This window comes from Chelmon rostratus, chromosome 12 (genome assembly GCF_017976325.1).
Source record: "Chelmon rostratus isolate fCheRos1 chromosome 12, fCheRos1.pri, whole genome shotgun sequence".
Taxonomy (NCBI): domain Eukaryota; kingdom Metazoa; phylum Chordata; class Actinopteri; order Chaetodontiformes; family Chaetodontidae; genus Chelmon; species Chelmon rostratus.
The window spans coordinates 1624206-1645100 of record NC_055669.1 but is presented as its reverse complement, the minus strand read 5'-3'; the positions used below and the strand labels follow the sequence as shown (position 1 = coordinate 1645100).

Below are 20895 nucleotides of genomic sequence, written 5' to 3'. Positions count from 1 at the left end.
TGTTACATTTTACACAGCATCCCAGCTTCTTTGGAATTTTTTTTCCTTTTTTCATCTCTAGTCATTTCCTCCTCTCTTCTCCTGTTCTGTCCTGTCTTCTTTTTCTTTCATTTCCTTTTCATTCTTTTTATCCCTTTTTCACCTTTATGTCTCCTCCTAGGTGTTGCCATGGTAACAGACAGTTTGATCTGACCGCAAATGTGGTGGTGGATTAAAATAGACCCTGATAAAGTGGTGGCTTTTCTATTTCACCTTTCTCTCTGTCTCCTCTCTGTCTGACACACAAACAAGCAAGCAAACAAACACACACACACACACACACACACACAATAGTGAGCATTCTGAGACTGTCGCTTTGTTAATTACAACCCTGAACAGGATGAAGCACTGCTGTTGTCAGTCGAATGTGATAGGCTGAAAGGATGAACTAAAGCTTGAAAAAACTAAAGATATTTTGTCCCTAGAACAAGCAACTTCAAATAATATATATATATGTATTTTTTTTCTTGAAACTTTAGATCTTAAAATGAGCGTCAACACATTCTGGAGGATCATCTGGCCCCAAATAAGATAAAATTGCTAATTAAGAAATTTGAGTAAAATTTACTTGAGTAGTCAAAGAGCCTTGCATAGCTAGCACTACATACTCCAGTCCATACTCAAAACAAGTCAGCCTTGACTTTAAATACTTCTAGTTTTTGTGTGATAACCTGTCTGTTGTCAATTAGAGTAAAATTGGTGAACAATTACACAGCTCAAACATTTAATGTATCATGTAGACTAAAAATCTAAATTATTATAATTCTTGGGATTAGGTCTCACTTGAGAAACAGTGCACCAAGAAACAACCTGTTGTGGACTTCAAAAACTGACTGTAAGACTTAGACTTAATATTATACCAAAGACTCTTTTCAAGGCCTTATAGTTCAATTATATGATCTGATGGGAGAAAAAAAAAAATCTTGTTTGCTGTCTCACCATCAAATATGTTCCAGGGACCACAGTACAAACCTAATAATGGCATTACCGGAACATGTTGTTGTGTATTTTGTGTGTATGTGTGTTTGTGTTATGAAAAAAATTACAGGAAAAATATATTATGTCAAACACACAAATCAGACAAAAAAGTAATCGTTCTGAGAGGCTAGTGCTGAATGCTAACAACAGAAGTGTCATCACTAGGAAGTGCTCAGTTATGACAAATATCCACATTTCATTTAATCACATTAACATCCACCATATTTCCTTATGACTTGTACATGACTTGAAGTAAAACACATGCTCAGGTGTGCAAACAGTGACTGGCAGCTTGGAAACACGATATGCCACAGTATCCTGGTTTTGCTTTGAATTAAAACATTTCGCATATTCATCTTTTTCAGAATGGAAACTCAAATTTCTGACACCAGGGTGTGATATTCAAAATGAAGGGAACACAGCAAAAATTCTCATAAAGACACTGAAAACATCCCTCAGCCAGTGTATTGGAATTACATTTCTGTTGCTATGTGTTGCACAGAGATAAGACTAATATTGACTCATGATAAGACAGCTAGCTACCAATCTTCCCCAAGCACCAGCCTGTTACTTTAAGACATTTTGAACTCCTCTGTGACCTGCAGCCACCCTCTATTTACTGGGAGTGTAACTTAAACCTGCAGGGATTAGAATGACCTGCTGTATAATGGGGGAAAACAACAAGGAAACTGCTTAACATTTCTGAACTGCTAATTAGGGTTAGGGACAGTGTGGAATTCTGCCCTTCGTTGTGGATGAAGGAGTCTCAAAACACACTCAGACATTATTCAGACTGCCTGGAATTTTTTCTATTTGGGAATTGTGGCTTCAGAAGTCTTACTAGAGAGGTCCAGCAAAATCTGGATCCATTGGGAACTGGATGTAATTGTGTTTTGTATCCATCTTTAAAGTGAACACAATGATAGGTTTATAGTTCACACTGTAGACCTTTGCAGAGCTCTTCACTTGATTATACCCTATCTATATCTGCGCCTGTTTATTGTTCTACTTCTTTGCATATATGCAAAATGCATATATTTCACATTTATTTATGTAGCAGTATTTTTTGCTACTTCTTTACACTTTTCGTACATTCATCCATCACTCCAATTCCATTTGGTATTAACCTGCAGTCTGTATGTGGATATGAACATTTGATGACAGCTTTTTACATTTACACCCGTTATTAGTAAGTGTTCTTGTTATCTCAACTCTGCCCACGTTGTGATGAAATCTCAATGCATGTCAAGTCAACAAATATGGCGTTTCAATTGCTAACAGACTACTAGTACTGACCCCTCACACTTCCCCAGATCAGTTGAGTTCTCCTCAACTTCTCCACTGACTTTTACTAAAGATATGGTTTGAAAATTATGTATTCAGCATTCTGAAAAGTGTGAGCAGGAGAATGACGGGCATCATGCAGTATGATCAGCTTTCATTTAAAGCACCGCCAATTTACCAAAATGTAGTCATTTAGTTGGGTTTTGCACCAGTGTTGATGTCACTGGTCTGTTTGGTGAGTGGGTTGGATGGTTGTGCTAAGTGTAATACAAAGTCATACAATGCCAGGTGACTGAATGCCAAAAACTAACTGTCTGAATCGGCTCCATGAATGCACAAACATATACCTGGACGAGTTGTGTAACACAGCAGTGTGGCTCCCTGGAATGATGGGATTTTCTACCACTTCCACCGCTACAGACAGAAATATGAATGGATTGTTATGGCTTTGGTCATCCAGTGAATTTCCATCCACCATCTGGTCAAAGTCAAACACAGCTAACTGCATCCAACTATTCACTTCTACGACACCTAACATTATCATAAAGATTGTAAACAACAAACATGCAATTGTTAGTGCTCACAGCTGTCAAGCTAGCATGTTACTATTGGCAACATAGTATTTGTTATAGTGTGCCATGCTCCTGGTCCTTATTCTGAATTTATGTCTGAATTCTCTGAATTTCTATCAGGGTTAGTCCCTAAAACAGACAAAGTAAGTTGTTGTAGGTGACTTAAATGTTCATGTGGACGTTGAAAACGATGATAATGAGCCTTAGTACTGCGTTATTAGACTCTGTTGGTTTCTGCCAGCATTAAATTCAGTGCAATGTCTCAGTACAACAAAGACAGAGACAGCAACAGCATTGGTTAATCGCAAATGACCTTCTAACTGCGTCAGACAAAGGACTTGTCTCTGCACAAGTCTCGCTATATCTTAGTGCTGCATTCGACACCACTGACCATGGTATCCTATTACAGAGACTGGAACAGTTCATTGGCATTAAGGGAACTGCCCCAAGCTGGTTTAAATCCTACTTTTCAGAACGATTTCACTTTGTACATGTTAATGATCATTCTTCTGTGCACACTAAAGCCAGTCACAGAGTTCTTCAGAGTTCCATGCTTGGACTGATTCTATTCACTTTATATGCTCCCTCCAGGCAACACAATCAGGAAACATTCCATAGATTTTCATTGTTATGCAGATGATGCCCAGCTATATTTATCAATGAATGAATGAACTGAATGAATCAGTTGACTAGACTCCAAGCGTGTCTAAAGGACACAAAGACCTGGATGACATGCAATTTTTTGTTTGTTTATAGTACTTGGGCCTAAACACCACTCTCTGATGATATAGCAACTGTGGATGGCATTGTACTGGCCTCAAGCACCACTGTAAGGAATCATCATCTTTGATCAGGATATGTCCTTTAACTCCCACAAGCTATAGTACCATATCACCCCACTGAATGAATGAATGCAGGCTTACTGGTGGTTCCTAAAATCTCTAAAACCAGAATGGGAGCCAGAGCCTTTAGTTATCAAGCTCCTCTCCTGTGGAACCATCTTTCAGTCATTGTCCTGGAGACAGACACCCTCTCTACATTTAAGAGCAGTCAACTTTCCTTTTTGGTAAAGCTTACAGTTAGGGCTGGCTCAGGCTTACCTTGGACCAGCCCCTAGCTATGCTGCCATAGGATTGGACTGCCAGGGGACCAATGACACACAGAGCTTCTCTGTTCCCTCTCCATCTGTATGCATTCCTGTCCTATCAAGGCATGTTACTGACTTGGCTTCTTCCCTGGAGTCTTTGTGCTTTCTTGTCTCACAGGTCCGCATGTAGAGTGGCTGAACCTGGAGTGTGGATTATAGTTAATTCTACTGCTGTGGCCCTGCCTGACATTAGTTACTTCCATTACTATTAGATCCATAGCGTTGTGTAATTTTTTATATTATCCGCTATACTATGCTCTATATACTACATAGAGCTACAAGTCTATCATTAGAGCTGTCACTGTGATTGCACCTCTCCACCCCCGACCCTCTCTAACCCAACCACCACTGTCGCCAAGTGCTTGCTCATGAGGGAATTGTTGGGTTTCTGCAGATGAAGAGTTTGTTCTGTGCCTGCTCTATATGGAAAGTGTCCTGAAACAACTTCAGTTGTGTCTGGCGCTACACAAATAAAATCAAATTGACAGAAGTAGGGTCAGTCCAATCAAATAACAATAATATAATAAATAATCTGCCTTTATCACACTGAGAAAGGTCTTACACATGTATAGTGTGTATGTATGCACTCAAACCAAACTATTCTAGGTTTTAAAGGATGTCATTGATTCTGCTCAATGCAGATTCAGTGCTTGTTGAGTGCTTGCATGTTGGCGTATACAGCTAACAGTGGTGATGGTTGTAAAGTTAATCAATACAAACAAACCAAATGGTGGCACAACCAAATCATGAACTCCTTAAAAAAAAAACAAAATGCCCCAAATTGTCTGAAAAATTCAGTTGACATTTATACAGATTTTAGAGAAATAAAGATGCCAGAGAAAGGTGACAAAAGGCAACAATGCAGCCCAACACCAGTGGCAGGTTGCTAACAGTATATTACAATGGACTACAAATAAGGACTTTAGTGTTTATGAATAAAAACCCTGATCATCAGCAGAAAACTGCATTACAAAACAGGAGGAATGGATTTGCTGGAAGCTTTGTCAGGCTGCTCATTTTCAGTCTGTTTATTAAGCAAATACAGTGGCATCAAATTCAAATAACTTTCTGTTTCTGTTTCCTTTAGCACTGACTGGACTAAAAGTGAACATGCTGCGATTAATGCTGACAAGAACAATATTGTGTTCAAACTATTCCATCTTTCAAATTGAGAGAGGTCTGTGTGGATGGTGTTACTATTCTCTTTATTCACTGAACCTCCACAGGCCACTGTTCATATTTGTATAAGTTTGAAAGGGAACAGGAAGAGAGATGAAGCTCATGACCTGTCTGGTTGAAGGCATCAGAGTTCAACACAGAGAAACCAACACTGAGCTCTAATTTGATGGTTCAGTTAAATTGTGTCTTAAAAGAGTATGGTAAAACACACCAGTCAAACAATTTGTTGTTAATGCTGAAACTTAAGCGTACAGTATGTCACAGTTGAACAGTGTCAGCTTTGGTAAATTGAAAGTTATCAGTGAATTAATGAATGAATAATTTAGTAGCGGCTAAAAAGTCCTTCTTGAATCTTAATCTAACGATGAAACCACTTGAGACATGCATGCGTCAAAGTTTAAGTCACTGTTACTTAACATGCAGTTTGTCAATGGTTTGTAATAATATGATTAGGACTGTATTTGTATGTTTAAAAACAGTATTGTCTTCTTTTTTTTACTTTGATGGATTTTATCTACTTATGGTAAAAATAAATTGTACTATTGTAATATAATATATTCTAATTTTTAGCTTCCAGGACCTCCAAGCAGATACAACTTTGCTTAAGTCAGACCACATACAGCACATAGTGTGTGTCTGTCTGCATCTATCTGCATGATACCTCTGGTTTTACTGCATTCATTTTGATCTTCTTTTTTTTTTATCTGCTCATCGAGAGTCTGACAGTGTTATAGGAGTCCAGTGTTAAATCTATGAAGAACCCTTTTAAAATCTATGTGAACCACTCACCAGAAGTGGGACTCAGTGATTGAAGCAAAGAAAGAAAGGCATCATAAGACGACAAAAGGATGCAATTTTGATGTCATACATTTCTATACAGTATTTATCAATGGCAGAGTTGTCTTGATTGTTATTGTAAAGGCCTCAAATGTATGGACACCAAAGAGAAAATATGGCTCACGCTATTTTCGAACGTTTGCAACATTTACTGGCCAAAGACAATAGTTTGCCTGTCACCTAAAGAGAGAATCCAAAGCCGCCTTTATGCAGCCTGGTCAAGGCGGAAATGCTGTGCTGCTATTCAGTCGTCCATCCTGTATAAAATGTATGAAGACAGAATGGAGGGGGCATTGTTGTTCCGCCGTTAAGCAGAAAACGGAGGTAGTAACAGAGCCGAATCAATGTGTGTGTAAAGTGGGGAGCTGGCAGGATGGGACAGAGGTTGTGACGTTTTGATGGTGTCTTGTGTGAGCGACCCACCACCTGATTTAAAAAGCTGCCAGCAACAATTAGCAGCTAAGTCAAAGAATAAGAAAAAATAAGAACATGTTAGCAATTGACCTGCAGCAACTAAAAATGTCTTTTAGAGAGGCAATGATGTTTAGAAACGGTAAAAATAGAATGTTGCTGCACAACATGTATGTTACACATCACAACAGATGCAGACGCTATTGTTATATACTCCATCTCTTTGGCTTCATCATGTGATCTCAGATCGTACGTTGGGGCACATTATGCTGTTGGGTTCACACAACCCATCATTACGCAGAGCTAGCATAATGATGGGTCTGCTTTACAGCAGTATTGCGGGATCTCTGTTAAAAACGGGCGTAAGAGTATTAGTGTATTTGGTGTGTGTGTGTGTATTTTATGGTTTTTGCCATACAGTAGGTGACATAGAGAGGGGGAAGTCTGTTTCCCATACTCAGGTATACCTCTATCGAGCTTTATACAGTAATTAGTCCACTCTTTTGGGACTGAACTTTCATGTAATTTTTTTGTTAGTTTGTCTGAACTGCAGAATCTGCACTGGTCTCATATTATCAATGTACTTTTAATGAATGTGACAAGACAGGTAAGAACTTTAACTTGAGAACAAATTGCAGAATGACTCCTGGCATATTCTGCCTGACCATTTCAGTTTCAGATCATATTATAATGTCAACAATTACAATAGTTTCTTGTTGTGCAAATGCTGAGCCACGATTACACTATTTGAGTAAAGCTACTTAAAATCAAGGCAAAAGCTCTGGTTAAGAGAGTGTTGTAACAAAACAGCATTAGCTGAAATGATATCAGTCATGCACATTATGTGTTGTCCCACCGAACAAACTCTTACCTGATCAGCACTAAATTAACCAAAAGATAATACATGATAAGTTGAGGGATGTCAAAACAACTTGACAAACTTAATTTGTATGTTTTAGGTGAGCAGGTCACACTAAATACAAAGCAGTGCTCAGATAATATGCATGAGCACTGTTCTGATGGAAGTGATCTCTTGGTGAGGGAAATTCAGGTCTCCTGAACAGTCCCCATCCAGGCCTCCAGAGGGAACAACATGAGGCTCCAACACTGGACTGGCAAAAAGGGATTTCATGGGAAATGTGTATGGGAATTAGTGGCAAATCTAGCCACTAATGAGATTTCTTTCTGTTTCCTAATCTTTCCTCCAGCCACCATTCAGAGGATCAGGGCGGCACAAATACCTCGTCACCTCTCACATCGACATCAGCGTCAACAGCTCAGCATCAAAGATCCTACTGATTGCTCAGTAAAAATATCACATTAAAATAAATGTTATCTCATCTGGTATTTTAAAATTGCTAGAATTTAATTATTTCTGTCTTTTCATATGTGTGTACACATTTATTTTTCCACCAGTAGAGATGTGAATATCAAGCATGTAGTGGCTTCCTGCAGTCTATGGCATGCACACTACTTTTTGCTAATAATCTTACTGATATGTTGCATTTGATTGATTTGAAATGACTCTAATGAAGCACTTCAACTGTTCCACTGATACTGTAAGAATCATTCAAAATCTCCATTGATTCTTCACTGCAGTATAGTGTGAAGTATTGAATGTCTTATGTCTTTAAGGAACAGAAAATGTTAGTGCTACTTTTCTACTGTAGTGCTGTGGTTATCAACATGTTTTGTGTTGTGTATTTCATTTTTGTAAAAGGCATTGTAATTTTATTAACATTTAGCTGACAAACAAAAGCTGGTTGAGAGATGCAACATCTCTAAGGTCCTGTCCTCTAGTGGGGTTGGCAGGTGTGACCTCTAGCGGTCTTGAACAAAACTCAGGTGATTCCTGTATAGATGGTATCTAACAAGATGCATGTCAAAGTCATGTTTTTCATTTTTAAAGTCAGGCTAGCAGTTTTCCAGAGCTAAGCTCAGTTAAACATGCCTGTATAAGATGCATACAGATAAAAGTGATACCATCATATTGTTTCTGGGGACGACAGCAGACACATGTAATCCCTTAAACAGGAGAGCATTCCTTTAATATGTGCTACAGGTGGAAAACCCTACATATATGTATCTACTTCATTATAAAAAATATTTTTTCTTGGCTGTTGAATATGTAATATTGCTGATACGACTCTGTTTTTGAACTAAGGATTTACACTTTTATTTGGATGCTAATAAGCAGTGGTTGGTTGACTGATGGAAGAGGAGCTTTTAAAAGTAGTCTCAGCAAGCACTTCATCATGTAACTGTTGTATTTTTTAGATTTTGGTCTAAAAAGTGTGGCCACATGTGGCCAGGGATTACTGCTGGAGCTGCCTCCTGTTCCAGGTGTTGCTGTGTCATCACTGCGTCATGGTCAAAAGACAGGTGATGGTTTTTCTTCCTGGCAGCTGGCAACTTGACATCTGCAGTAGAGTTTTTAAACCTCTCCCTCTCTCTCTCCCTCTCTCTCACACACACACAAACAGCAGATAGTTGCAGCGAAGTATAAAGCAGATTACTGCCTCATATATACTCGAGCAAAGAGTACGAGTACATTTAAAAAAAAAAAAAACGTGAAGTACAAATCTCTCAAAAAAACCTTTTTTACTCCCCGGCCCTGCTTCTAGTACTGATTGGCCACAACACACTGACATTTAGACAAAATGACAGAAAGGTTTCCATTAAATCACACAAAGCTTTTTGGCATTACTTAAACATGGAATTTTCTTGCTGCCATTAAATATCCTTACTTGTCTGATACGATGTCTGTCTATTGTGATATTGCTGAAGCTGTAAACTGATCTAACCATCATCAAAAACAAACTACAGATTTAGCTTTGCACCATAACAATGTCAAACTCACAACAGACAGTTTAAAAAATAAAGTGATCAAAGTCAATAGAGCAGATCCAGAGATGTCAATTCATCCCACGTGTTCTTCTTCCAGGTTTCTTCAAAACATGTTTCCTACATCACAATGCAACTAGACTGCCGACAATTCGATTGGCAATCAGAGTGTGTTATGCTGGCAGCAGCAAATGTAGCCTGCAGCAGATATGATGAGTGGGGTCAGACCATTGGTGTGTGAGTGCGTGTGTGAATGGGTGAAAGGCAGGCTCATTGTCAGGCACTTCGGACAGAAGCACTAAACACACTCATTTGCTCTTTACCATCATATGTCATACAGCTCCCTGTGGAGACACTGAAGGCTTCATACTGCTTTCTGCACATATACAACTGTAAACCTCAACACTTGGCGACACCTACTGATCGGGAAATAAAGGTACAGTTCCTCTATAATGATAGAAACAAAATATTAAACGCATCTCTTATCATCTTGGGTTGTTGAGGCTCAGTCACAACAAAGAAAAGTGGCATCATTGATAAGGATTAACTGTAGGAGCCTCTCGACAAGCAAAGACACTTTTACCATCAACCATCCTTACATGCTTATCTGTTGTATCAGGAGACAGTTTTTATTAATAATCGCTTATCAAAATGCTGCAAGGCAGCTGATATATAATTAAGGTGTTCAGTAAAGCAAGCTATTCAAAACTGAACAATATAAAGAATAGTGGTGTGTGAGTGGTGGCCATAGAATATCCACTAAATCAAATATATGGCTTTAGAATTAGCAGCCATTTTTCTCTTTTATGGATGGTGATAATGAGTCTGTGTTGGGGCGTCCCAAGGACACTTTGACAACTGCTTTGTACTATCTATCACTCATCTGAAGTACCTATAGCTACAGCTACAGCTCAGTAGAGACCCCGGTGCAGGCTGGTCATTAACTGGTGTGAGACAGAGCGTCAGCACTCATCCTGCTCCTCTGCCTCTAACCTCACATCATTACCTCATTTAAACAATAAAACCAGCTGATAATAAAACTGATATGGATTGCACACTGCTGGCTCTCTCTTTTTTATGGTCTGAAATGGCATGACACAAAGAAGTATGCCATTGTTGACATGGGAATTAAAACACGTCGTTATTCACCCATGCATATGATCAGTGATGTTTTATAACACCATTGCTTTATTTTGTTGAAGATGTTAAGCTATTACATTTTCAGTCGATCCGTGCTTTTATCAAACTGTCCTTCCAAGAAGAATAACAGCATGCAAGTAGTCTCAGCCAATGGCCCGATACTACATCCTGAAGTAACAGAAAGGAAGTTTAAGTCCTCCAGAGGTTCTGGCAATTACAACAGGGGCAAAGGAGGAAGTCATGTGAAGTTAAAATAAAATGACAAAGTGTGCGTTGAGAGGATGAATCAACAAAACAAAGCAATTTTAACACAGAAGACCACTGTTTGTTTTCTGCTTCCCACAGACAGTCACCTTAAGTGGGACATTATTATTGTAATCATGATGACAAGGGTCCCCTAAGGTAGTATCAGTGTTTGCCTAGTTTCCAACAGTGATTTGCAACAGACAAATGGTGTCATCCTGGTGATAGGGAGTGTTGTTCTATGATAAGTCTAGGCGAACACCTCACAAGGAGTGTAGCAGCACTGCAGAAGCAATACTGGTAAAGGTCATAACCAACTTTGTCAAATGATGTGAAATGAACCACCTGCACACAAACGCCATCAAGGTGATAGTGATCGACCACAGGCAGATGTCACAGACTACACCATTGAGATTGTGGGCAAGTACAAATACCTGGGTGTTCAACTCAGCCACAAACTGGACTAGACCAACAACACTGATGCCCTGTACAGGAAGGGCCAAAGTTGTCCCCATCTCCTGAGAAGACTGAGGTCCTGTGGAGTATGTAGGACACTGTTGAAAACTTTTTATGACTCTGTGGTTGCATCTACAGTCTTTTATGCAGTGGTCTGCTGGGGCTGTGGAAGCTCTGAGAGGGACAGGAAGAGGTTTAATAAACTGGTCAGGAGAGCTGGCTCTGTCCTGGACTGCCCTTTTACATTTCTTTAATTTTTATTGTGTGTCATCTTCATTTACTATTCACCAGTAACACATATACTAATAATTACCCATCTCAACAAATCCTCAAAGTGTTCCCTATGAAACCAAAATTATTCAAACAGACCTTGTGGTGCCAGATATACTCATTTTATTAATTATATACAATTTTCAAGCAGAGGAAAAAAGGCTCAGCAAAGAACAGTACAGAAAAGCCAGTTGCTGAGGTGAACGTTGTCTCTGGAACACAGGGCAGTGAAAAATGCCTACATGCAAAACAAAAAGCACAGTCCTGGCACTGGGACTATTCCACCCAGGTATAGGTTTTGTACCATGAAGCCCGGAACGCTCTGGTCCTACCCTGTCCATGCTGGGTGCTAGGGAAGGTCTTCAGGACAGGTTGCGCAGGAACTGCAGCTCTGGTTTGAGAAATGTCAGGAAATAAATCCAAAATAAGTCTGTGGAAATTAATACTCATGATCAACACTGACAATTAAAGACAGAAATATGCTTTTGTTATTGTTCCTATGGCAAATGTTTGAAAAATATATGCAAAGATTCTGGATTTTTTAAATGAGGATTTTATTAAACTTTATAAAAGTTGAGTTGGATCATTAAGCAACAACAACTCGAAAGTAACATTTTGATTGTCAAGCTCTTTATAATATATAAAGGGACAACTGCATTTCAGCAGAAAATTAATACAAAAGAGTAATTCAGATGTTGCTGGTGATAGGTTAATATAATTTTTAAGAAATATTCTACCTTGTGGACCTTTGGCGTAGCAAAGGTCGGATGAACTGGGGGGTTCCTGTTGCTGCTGGAGCTGCTGCAACGGCTGTAGCTGCAGCTGTCATCTGACTCAGTATGGTCAGACTGGTCACCATTGTCAGTCCTCTCCCTTTGTGCATCTCAAAGTATTGATTGACAAAGTCAGCACTTAATTAACTCATTTTTTAATTGAACATATATTATAAAGTGTACATGACTATTTTTTAAATAATATATAGCATGAATATATGAACTGTTTAACAACTACACAATTTTAAGTGTGTGCTGGTTTAGTACCATGATTAAAAGGAGGTAGCCTATTTAAATTCCTTAATTCACTAAATAACTACTTGTGCAGAGAGCACCACACATTACACATTTTAAAGCATTTCCCTAATTCCTGCATTTTCACCTGGAAGTCCATGAGTGCTGTCCTGGCCGTGGGAATTTTGGTCAATGTTAGCTTGGCTGCATTCACCCTGATTCTCACACTCCTCCTGGTCACTCTCCCTAATTTTCTTCTTAGTGAAGAAGCTGGAGATTAAGGCCAGCTGGGGAAACTAAGGGTGAACAACTCCTGTTGCAAGTCATAAATGTATATCCAATCTGTATAAAGTGCTTTCATGCTGAATCAATAAATTCAACAATATGATACATGCTAACAATTCATGGGACTGGATTACTAATCTAACTGGGGAAGAAGCCAAGTCAGTAACATGCCTTGATAGGACAGGAACGCATACAGATGGAGAGGGAGAGAAGAAACAGAGGTTTCGTTTCATTGGAAGTCCCTCGGCAGTCTAATCCTATAGCAGCATAACAAGGGGCTGGTCCAAGGCAAGCCTGAGCCAGCCGTAACTGTAAACTTTATCAAAAAGGAAAGTTTTAAGCCTGCTCTTAAATGTAGAGAGGGTGTCTGCCTCCTGGACAATAGCTAGAAGATGGTTCCACAGGAGAGGAGCTTGATAACTAAAGGCTCTGGCTCCCATCCTGGCTTTAGAGACTTAAGGAACCAACAGTAAGCCTGCAGGGAAGGCAGTTTTCTAGTGGGGTGATAAAGTACTATGAGTACTTTAAGAATGGTGCTTGCCCAACCATTTAGGGCTTTGTAAGTGGAGAAGGATTTCAAATTTTATTGTGGATTTTACAGGGAGGATTTGCAATGTTGAAAGGAACTTAAAAACAAACCTTATGATATCATATAGTTAGAAACACATAATAAAACACAAATACCAACACATTCTGACCAGTCACCATGACTACACACAGCATTGGGAGCAACTTGGGTTTCAGTGCCCGAGGATACTTAGACACATAGACTGCTGAGACCACGGATCGAACCGCCAACCGTCTCTACCTCTCCCTACCACAGTCGCTGGTGCCTGGTGACTAATGGTGACTGATGGTGCTGGGAGGTGTTTGGGGTGGGTTGTGCAGCATTAAGTGAACCAAGAGTGCCGCTGCATCTGCTCCAGGGTGGCTCACTCTGCTAGGTTTATAGCCAAACACTTCTTTAATAAATCCCGGCAGTCTGAGAAGAGCGAGGACAGAGAACAGAGCAAAGCCGAGGGTGGAAGCTGCAGCGATCTATGGGAACATATAAAGTAAAAGTTTTGCACACTATTAAAAGTCAGGTATTGTATTGACACCAGCATTGTCTTACTTCGGGACACTTGCAGCTCCCTCAACTCACTGATGAATCTAATTCTAAATTGGTGAGGTGATAAACTGCTTGCATCCATCCAGCACTTCGTAGAGCAGTGTGGCCAGCTGCCAGACTGTGGCGGGGCCGGCCTGGTAACTCCCCTGTATGTAAAACTCTGGAGAGGCGTAGGGAGAGGTTCCTACAATACATAGACAGACAGAGACAGAAAGAAACAAAGGATGAACAGATTATTTAAATAAAAGTTATCACTCCAGAGACCAAGAGAGGGATGAAGAGCAAGAGCAGAAACCAGAAACCATACCAGAGAAGGCGCAGTAAGGACTCTCCTTCACCAAGCAGCCACATCCAAAATCTATGATGCGCACTCCAGGAACACTGGAGCCAGTTTCCACAAGGACATTTCCTCATTTAATGTCTTGATGGAAAACTGGCTGCATGTATGTGACAGTGCTGCTGCTTTCATACAAAAATGTTCCTCAAAGTTCAATCAGGTGCATCTGAGAACAGTGTAGTTTCAACACTGGTGACACCAATAACAACATGCAAATGCAAGGCTGCACGGGTATAAAGGTGTTTTCAAACTGAATGCGAAGCCACAACTGCTCATAAAGTCAATGCAAAGACACAAGTGAGTGCAAATTGGTATCCATTGTGGGTGTTGCACAAATTGAGGCAAAAAAAAAATAATAATTCAACTAAAGCAAAATCTTTTCGCACATTTTCTGTTTTATTTAAATTTTACACAGCATCCCAACTATTTTGGTTGTATACAATTTATTAACAAATAATAAAGTCATTAGGTACAATTTAGGAACACTTCATAAAGGTTGGATTAGACAGTGGTAACCAAAGGTAACCAATTTGAACTTTTTGCTTTTGTTTGGAGCAAATGAAAAAACTGATCGCAGCCTACAACTCTCCACTGAAACTGACCACAATCAGAATGATGAAATTTTCAAAAGTAGCTCGGTGCAGCTTTTAGGGAACTCCACACACAGAAACATGCTCCAGTCAACTTCAGTACCTTAGCCTGGTCCTCCTCCATGGGACCATCATTGTTATGCAGGTAGGTAAAAAGGTCCACAGAGGGGACTGGGGTCTCCATGACCAGGAGCACTCCTGGTCCAGATCATACCAGTCTAATAAGGACACAGGGGCAGATTTCCCCATCAGCTCTGGACCACCTGCCACTCTCTGCATGAAGAGCACCTCAGCTTGTATGTTTCCCCATTTAAGGCCTAAAGGAAAGACGATACATAATAAATGTGGCTGTGTGTATGTGTGTTTAACATCAAAGTAACAAGCAATGATTTCAATAGTTGATTCTCAGACATCAGACATTTGCTTTTTTCCCTTTATTTACACATTGATTTAGCAACAATGCTAATAACGACATTTGACAAAATGTTAGCCACCCTGTGGAGACTCAGGTAATCACCTGTGGCTAACAGGTCACTCCCCAGCCTTCTACAAGCTAAGGGTGTGTTTGTTTATCATCAAAGTAACAAGCAATGACTTCAACAGTTGATTCTGAGACATCAGATCAAATCACTCACCTTTCTTCTAGTCTTCACAGTAGCTTTAGGGTGTGTTCTAATGGCCACCTACAGGACAGGATCAGCAGTACTCTGGTTAGCGCGTTAGTTTTTCTGCTGCCGGCATCAACAGATCCAAAGCTTCCTTCTCCGAGCTTGTAAAGCTGCAGGTACTTGGCCTCAAAGTCTGTAACACACACACACAGATTGATGTTTTTCTGGTGTCATGAAGAACATCTTATCTGAACCCTCTAGGCTGGATGTCATGTTGGAAATGAATGGTTGTTAACCTGAGGGTGAGTCAAATCTTCCTCTACTGTTATGCTTTATAGCAGACAAAATTCTTCACGTGTAAATACAAAACCTTTGGTTGGTTTTTTTAATTGCACTTTGCTTCAAATACCAAAAGAAATGTTTTGACACTTTGGAAAGTAGGATTACTTGCTTTCTTGCTGAGAGTCTCTCATGTCTGTACAGTAAATATGAAGCTTCCACCAGTATCAGGTTAGTTAGTTTAAGACTGGAAACGGGGAGAAACTGTCAGCCTAGGACTGTCTAAGGTAAGAAAATCCACCTACCAGCACCTCTAAAGCTCACTAATTAACATGTCATCTTGTTTGTTTGATTAGTGCAAAAAGCAAATGGTAAAACATGTGATGTCGACTGAGTCTTGGCTAAACGGTGGAAGGAGTGGTGTAGGTGCTCAGACACACACTCATCTCATCTCCTCTTACATTGTCACCTCACCTCTGCTGGCTTGGGCTGAGTCAGACGTGATGGCGAACTTGTTGGCAAGTTGCTCAATACACATTTATGGATACATAAATACATCTGGATATATTTAAATGAAAGGGCAATTAATCAAAGAAACAGAAGGCTACCACCATATTTGTATTACTTTTATTATTTCTCCAAACAGCACAAGCCTTTTTGCTGTGTCTGGTGCTGGAAACCTGGCGTCAGGATCTGGACAAGATGGCAAATCTGTGAAACAACATTTCACAATAGTTGTGTCTCACTTTTGAAAAACAGCTTAAAATGATCCGCCATGTTATGATGGGTGCAATATGCAATTCAGAAAAGGGTAACTGTCTCATGTCAAAAATATTATACTACCAAGTCAGATCAAAGTAAAACTTGAAGTCATTTCAAGTCTTTCTGAAATATATTTCACCTGGTTTTTCCTCTTTTTTGATCACTACAATATCTAGCAGAGTATGGGCTGTGGTGATAATAAATGATAATATAATATCACGTGATGCTGATACGCTGTGAAAATGAATCATATTGTTGTGAGCTTTTGGTTCTTGATTGACGAGCAAACGCTTAAGACTGATGTGCAACAGCAGTATTGTCTTAACTTCGGTTAGTAAACTAAGACCACAGAGAGCTCAGTCAAATATAATGCTGATAAAATGATTGAAGCAAAAACTACTAACATTTAACCTTTAATTTTGCATAAGACAAGAAAGCAAAAGGGGAAAATAACCGTGAAAAAAATCTTACCAAAGGGGAAATAAAAAGATTTGCAGCTTTGGAGCTTCAAGCTCAGCAAGCACAGTGATGTCCAGAGTTTGCTGGACTGATAGCAGCCTCTGATTTCATAGTTTAAGTCATTTATGTGTTAATGTCTATGTGTTACTTATTGAATCTATAATATTCTTGTTCAGAAGTGCTACACACATGCTTGTGGGCTAGAGCTCAGTGTCCAGAGAGGTGAAGCTCTCAGCTGACGCTCTATTGAAGATGTATGTTTTAAATGTGCACATATACTGGCAAGCAAGGCTGGACGTTAACTTTGTGTTTAGCACAAAGCACTGGAGCAAGACAAGTTAAAGTTCTGTTGCACGGGCCAAATCCAAAAAGATTTTAGCTCTTTAACAGAAGCAACAGATTCAAGTCAGTGGATGTACCTTTGGTCTACTGGCAGACATCACATATTAAAAGGACTCATCATACTGTCTGAAGGTCATCTCCTCAAATCCTGTCTAGAGCCTCCCTGGTCTGACTTCCTGTCATTATTAACAGGCGGCTAAACTGTTAAAATATTCAGTCAAATGTTCTCAAATTCATTCATCGAGAGCTTGAGTAAAACTCATTACAGCTGAGTGGATGGACGAAAATACTCACTCATTTTAGCATGCTAATTGTTGCTAGCTTGTGATGCTAGCAAGGCTAATCCGGATGGCTGAGTATTGTGTTTATGGGTGCTGGTTAGCTAAGCACAAGACTTTTGTGTAGACTTGAGCTGTGAGAGCTTTTGCTGTTACTTTCAGTGTGTTCATGATAAAGTGAAGTGTTATGTATTATAGAGCAGAAATTGGTAAAGCTGCACTGGAGAGCTGCAGTCCCGGGCTCAGAGGAAACTAACCGGCCAGACACTTAGTTCAATATTATGTAGGTTTATATGTGACAAGAGTACCATGACACGATATGCTTATTTACTTTTTTGCAAGGAAATTTTGTTCAGTTCATATGAATTATTTGTGACCTGATCGTGTGGCCAAAGAATGGCAAATTATGCAAAAGTCGTCTAGTCTAGTAGTGAGACCATGATATCAGAAACAACCAACTCCTTTGGATGTCACAATAAAAACATGATATATCACACACTAATGTTGGTAGATTAATCCAAAGAAACATTTGGATAAAGCATGTATAAATCCAATAACCACAATAATGATAAGAATAAATCACAATCAAAAAAAATAATCATAATACTAAATACACACACACACACATATATACATATAAAATGTTATAACGCCAGGTCTCGAGACTGAGTTGACTGAGTTCCTATTGCATAAATGGTATAAAATCACAAGCGGTCCTGCTTTATCCTGCCGTTGTTCGAGTCCAACTTTCACTTTGAAAGCTGATATTAACTAACATTCACGCTTGTTCCATTCTCTTCATTTTAGACTCTGTAAAGCAGCTCATTTTAAAAGATTATTTTTCATACTTTTTACTTTAAATTTCTGTTTTGTATTTGATTCTTGACTGTTGCAGTACTTTTTGTGTTTGTTCTTCTTTTCTTCTTCCTATGTCTATTATGACTGTTATGCACCAAAATACCAAGGCTAACTCCTTGTAGTTGAAAACTTGTTTCTACTACTGATGAAGATAAGAAGTGATGATTGTGGAAGTTAGGGAATGTCATCCTGGAACCTGATAATGAGGATGATTTCTACGCTTCAAGACAGCTCAAATGATATGACTTAATGCCCAGAACCTGTGAGGTCCTGTACTGGGTTCTTCTTGAGCTCTCAGTCTCACCGAGTTCAGTAGCATGACATCACTGGTTGGCAGTGGTGGCTGTTCTTACCTAAGCTGCCCTTCTGTCTGACTTCACTGCCAGACATGCACCGTACACACAATGCTGCTTAATTGATGGCGTCACTTAAAAGCTTTAGTCCACTGAAGTTGGCATCTAGTTTAATATCCTAAGTGCCCTGGCCCATCTCACAAACTCCCAAAGGTGCCATACCCAGACATTCAGTCAATACAGGCTGATGGACCTCTCTGCTCTCCCTCAACGTCTAAATACATTACACTGACGATACAGGACTTCTATCTGCAAGGTGTGTCCGAGTGTACTGAGAATCGCTTCATGCTTAGACAGACCGATAACCGTTGGTCCCAAACCTGGAGCACCTGAACTGGCTGCTCTCCAACCCATCAGGTGTGGGCAGAGCCCAAGTAGCCTGGATGACAAACTAGTCCCATCTTTTGATATTCACCCGTTATATAGTGTCAATCAATGCTTTATTTCTAAGTATATAGGTAATACACCTCCACAGCTTCTGCATGACAGCAGCATATTTGTGATAATGAGCAGATTTACAGTCCCAATCTGAAACACATCAATACAAGCAGTTTGTCATAGAAGACAAATAACAAATCATCCTTATTTTTGATTTATTTTGTAGTCAAGTTGTGATTTATCTGTGTCAGTTAATACTTGCTTTAGAATTACTGTCATTATTTAAAAATGTATAATTTTAGAACATTTATATCATTAATATCAATTCAGTATTGACTTAAAAACGGCAGTACCATCTATCTATTCCACATGCAGGTGCTGTATGCTGTATTACACATTTCTAACTATAGCAGTGTAACCTGGGCCAGTAAATTCAGCTAAATCATTGAATAGTGAAAATGATTAGCAGCTAAAAATACACACAAAGACCATCCGCCACTTTATTCTAACCTCTTCAGGTTACAAAGTTTTACTGGTTTTGACTGCATGTGGTTTTGCTGGCAGAATACATCATGCTAAGATGAACCTTGATAGCTCTGCTGGGATCAGGGCAGTCTTGCCTCTTTGTCGCTTGCAAATGGGTCAGATTAGTTCCTGTTTCGGGCAACAGTTAATGTTGTGTTTGATGAATCCGAATGTCTGCTCAAACTTTCCATTTTCCCAGCAAAGCACTGCATTAATTGTCGCTTTGTGCCAATCACAAACATACTGCACAATGAGCCTGCTATCATTTGACATTATGTGCTAAAGTATTAGCATAATCTAACACTGTGTAACTGACTGTGTCTTGGCTCTGGTTTGATAGCTCTGACCCTGTTTATCCCTCTCAGCTCTCCTCTCCGTCACATGTGATCTGAGGAGCTGATTCCTTTCTCATGTAATTCATTCAGGCTGATAATTGGCTAAAACAAGCGTCCATCTATCGATGCTGTTCCTCAAATGCCTGGTCTGGATTCTTCTAGCACACGCTCTCTCTCATTCCCTCACTCCTCTTTCGGATGGATATGGATATCTAATGCATGGATGTGGAAGTCCTGGGTGACAAGTGAGAAAGAAATCCTGGTGATCCATCTAAATTCTTTTCTCTCCTGTGTTTATAAGAACCGGTGAGAAGTTTTGCCACGATCATTTTTCTTTTCCATTCTGTGAAAACAGGTGCTTTTGGCACCTTTCATAGGACTGACTGGGTCAGATTCAAACATCCCTCCAATTTTCATTTCTTTCTCTCTGTTGATCAGCTGTCTTGTGCCTCCTGGATAGAGCTGCACTTGAGGGTTACCAACACCAAAGTATCACCACGTCTGTAAGATGATTGTCCTGCAGAGTCAGGCCAGGTCTGCTTTTAAATTGGTGGTATGATCTGTTTTTGTGTGTCATCACACGCGATTGGCCGCATGCACACATCGACACAACATTCAGCCAGTGCATGGAGCCTGAGTGGCTGAGCAGAGTGCCAGAAAGATCATCTTATTATTCTGTCTTGTATTAATTTAAAGAAGAAACAGGCTCACACTCTGGAGCCGCCGCCTTAAAGTGAACGATGTGAGCTGACTCGTTGAAGACCAACACATCACTACCGCCTATTGACTGCTGCTGTCGGGGGGTGAGGAAATGTGTCTCCTACAAAAAACAAGCAGAGTGAAAGACCAACTATAGATAGAGTAAGTCTGACATCCTTTTTAGACTTTCAGACAGGTTTCTCATTACAAATGATTGGCCAGGAAATCAGGTATACTGTTTCATGGCACAAAAAAAAAACAAGTATGGTGCTGCTGATCCACGGCAAAC

At 39.7% G+C, this 20895-nt stretch overlaps 1 protein-coding gene across 1 annotated transcript; it reads right to left on the bottom strand.

The window, feature by feature from the left end:
* Positions 1-13624: 13624 nt before the first annotated feature.
* On the bottom strand, positions 13625-16155 carry LOC121614795 (serine/threonine-protein kinase pim-2-like). The gene is given in 8 exon segments (XM_041948870.1): positions 13625-13674; positions 13807-13859; positions 13861-13987; positions 14111-14240; positions 14834-14925; positions 14928-15047; positions 15418-15531; positions 16092-16155. Coding segments are annotated over 8 exon segments (750 nt in total).
* Positions 16156-20895: the final 4740 nt, after the last annotated feature.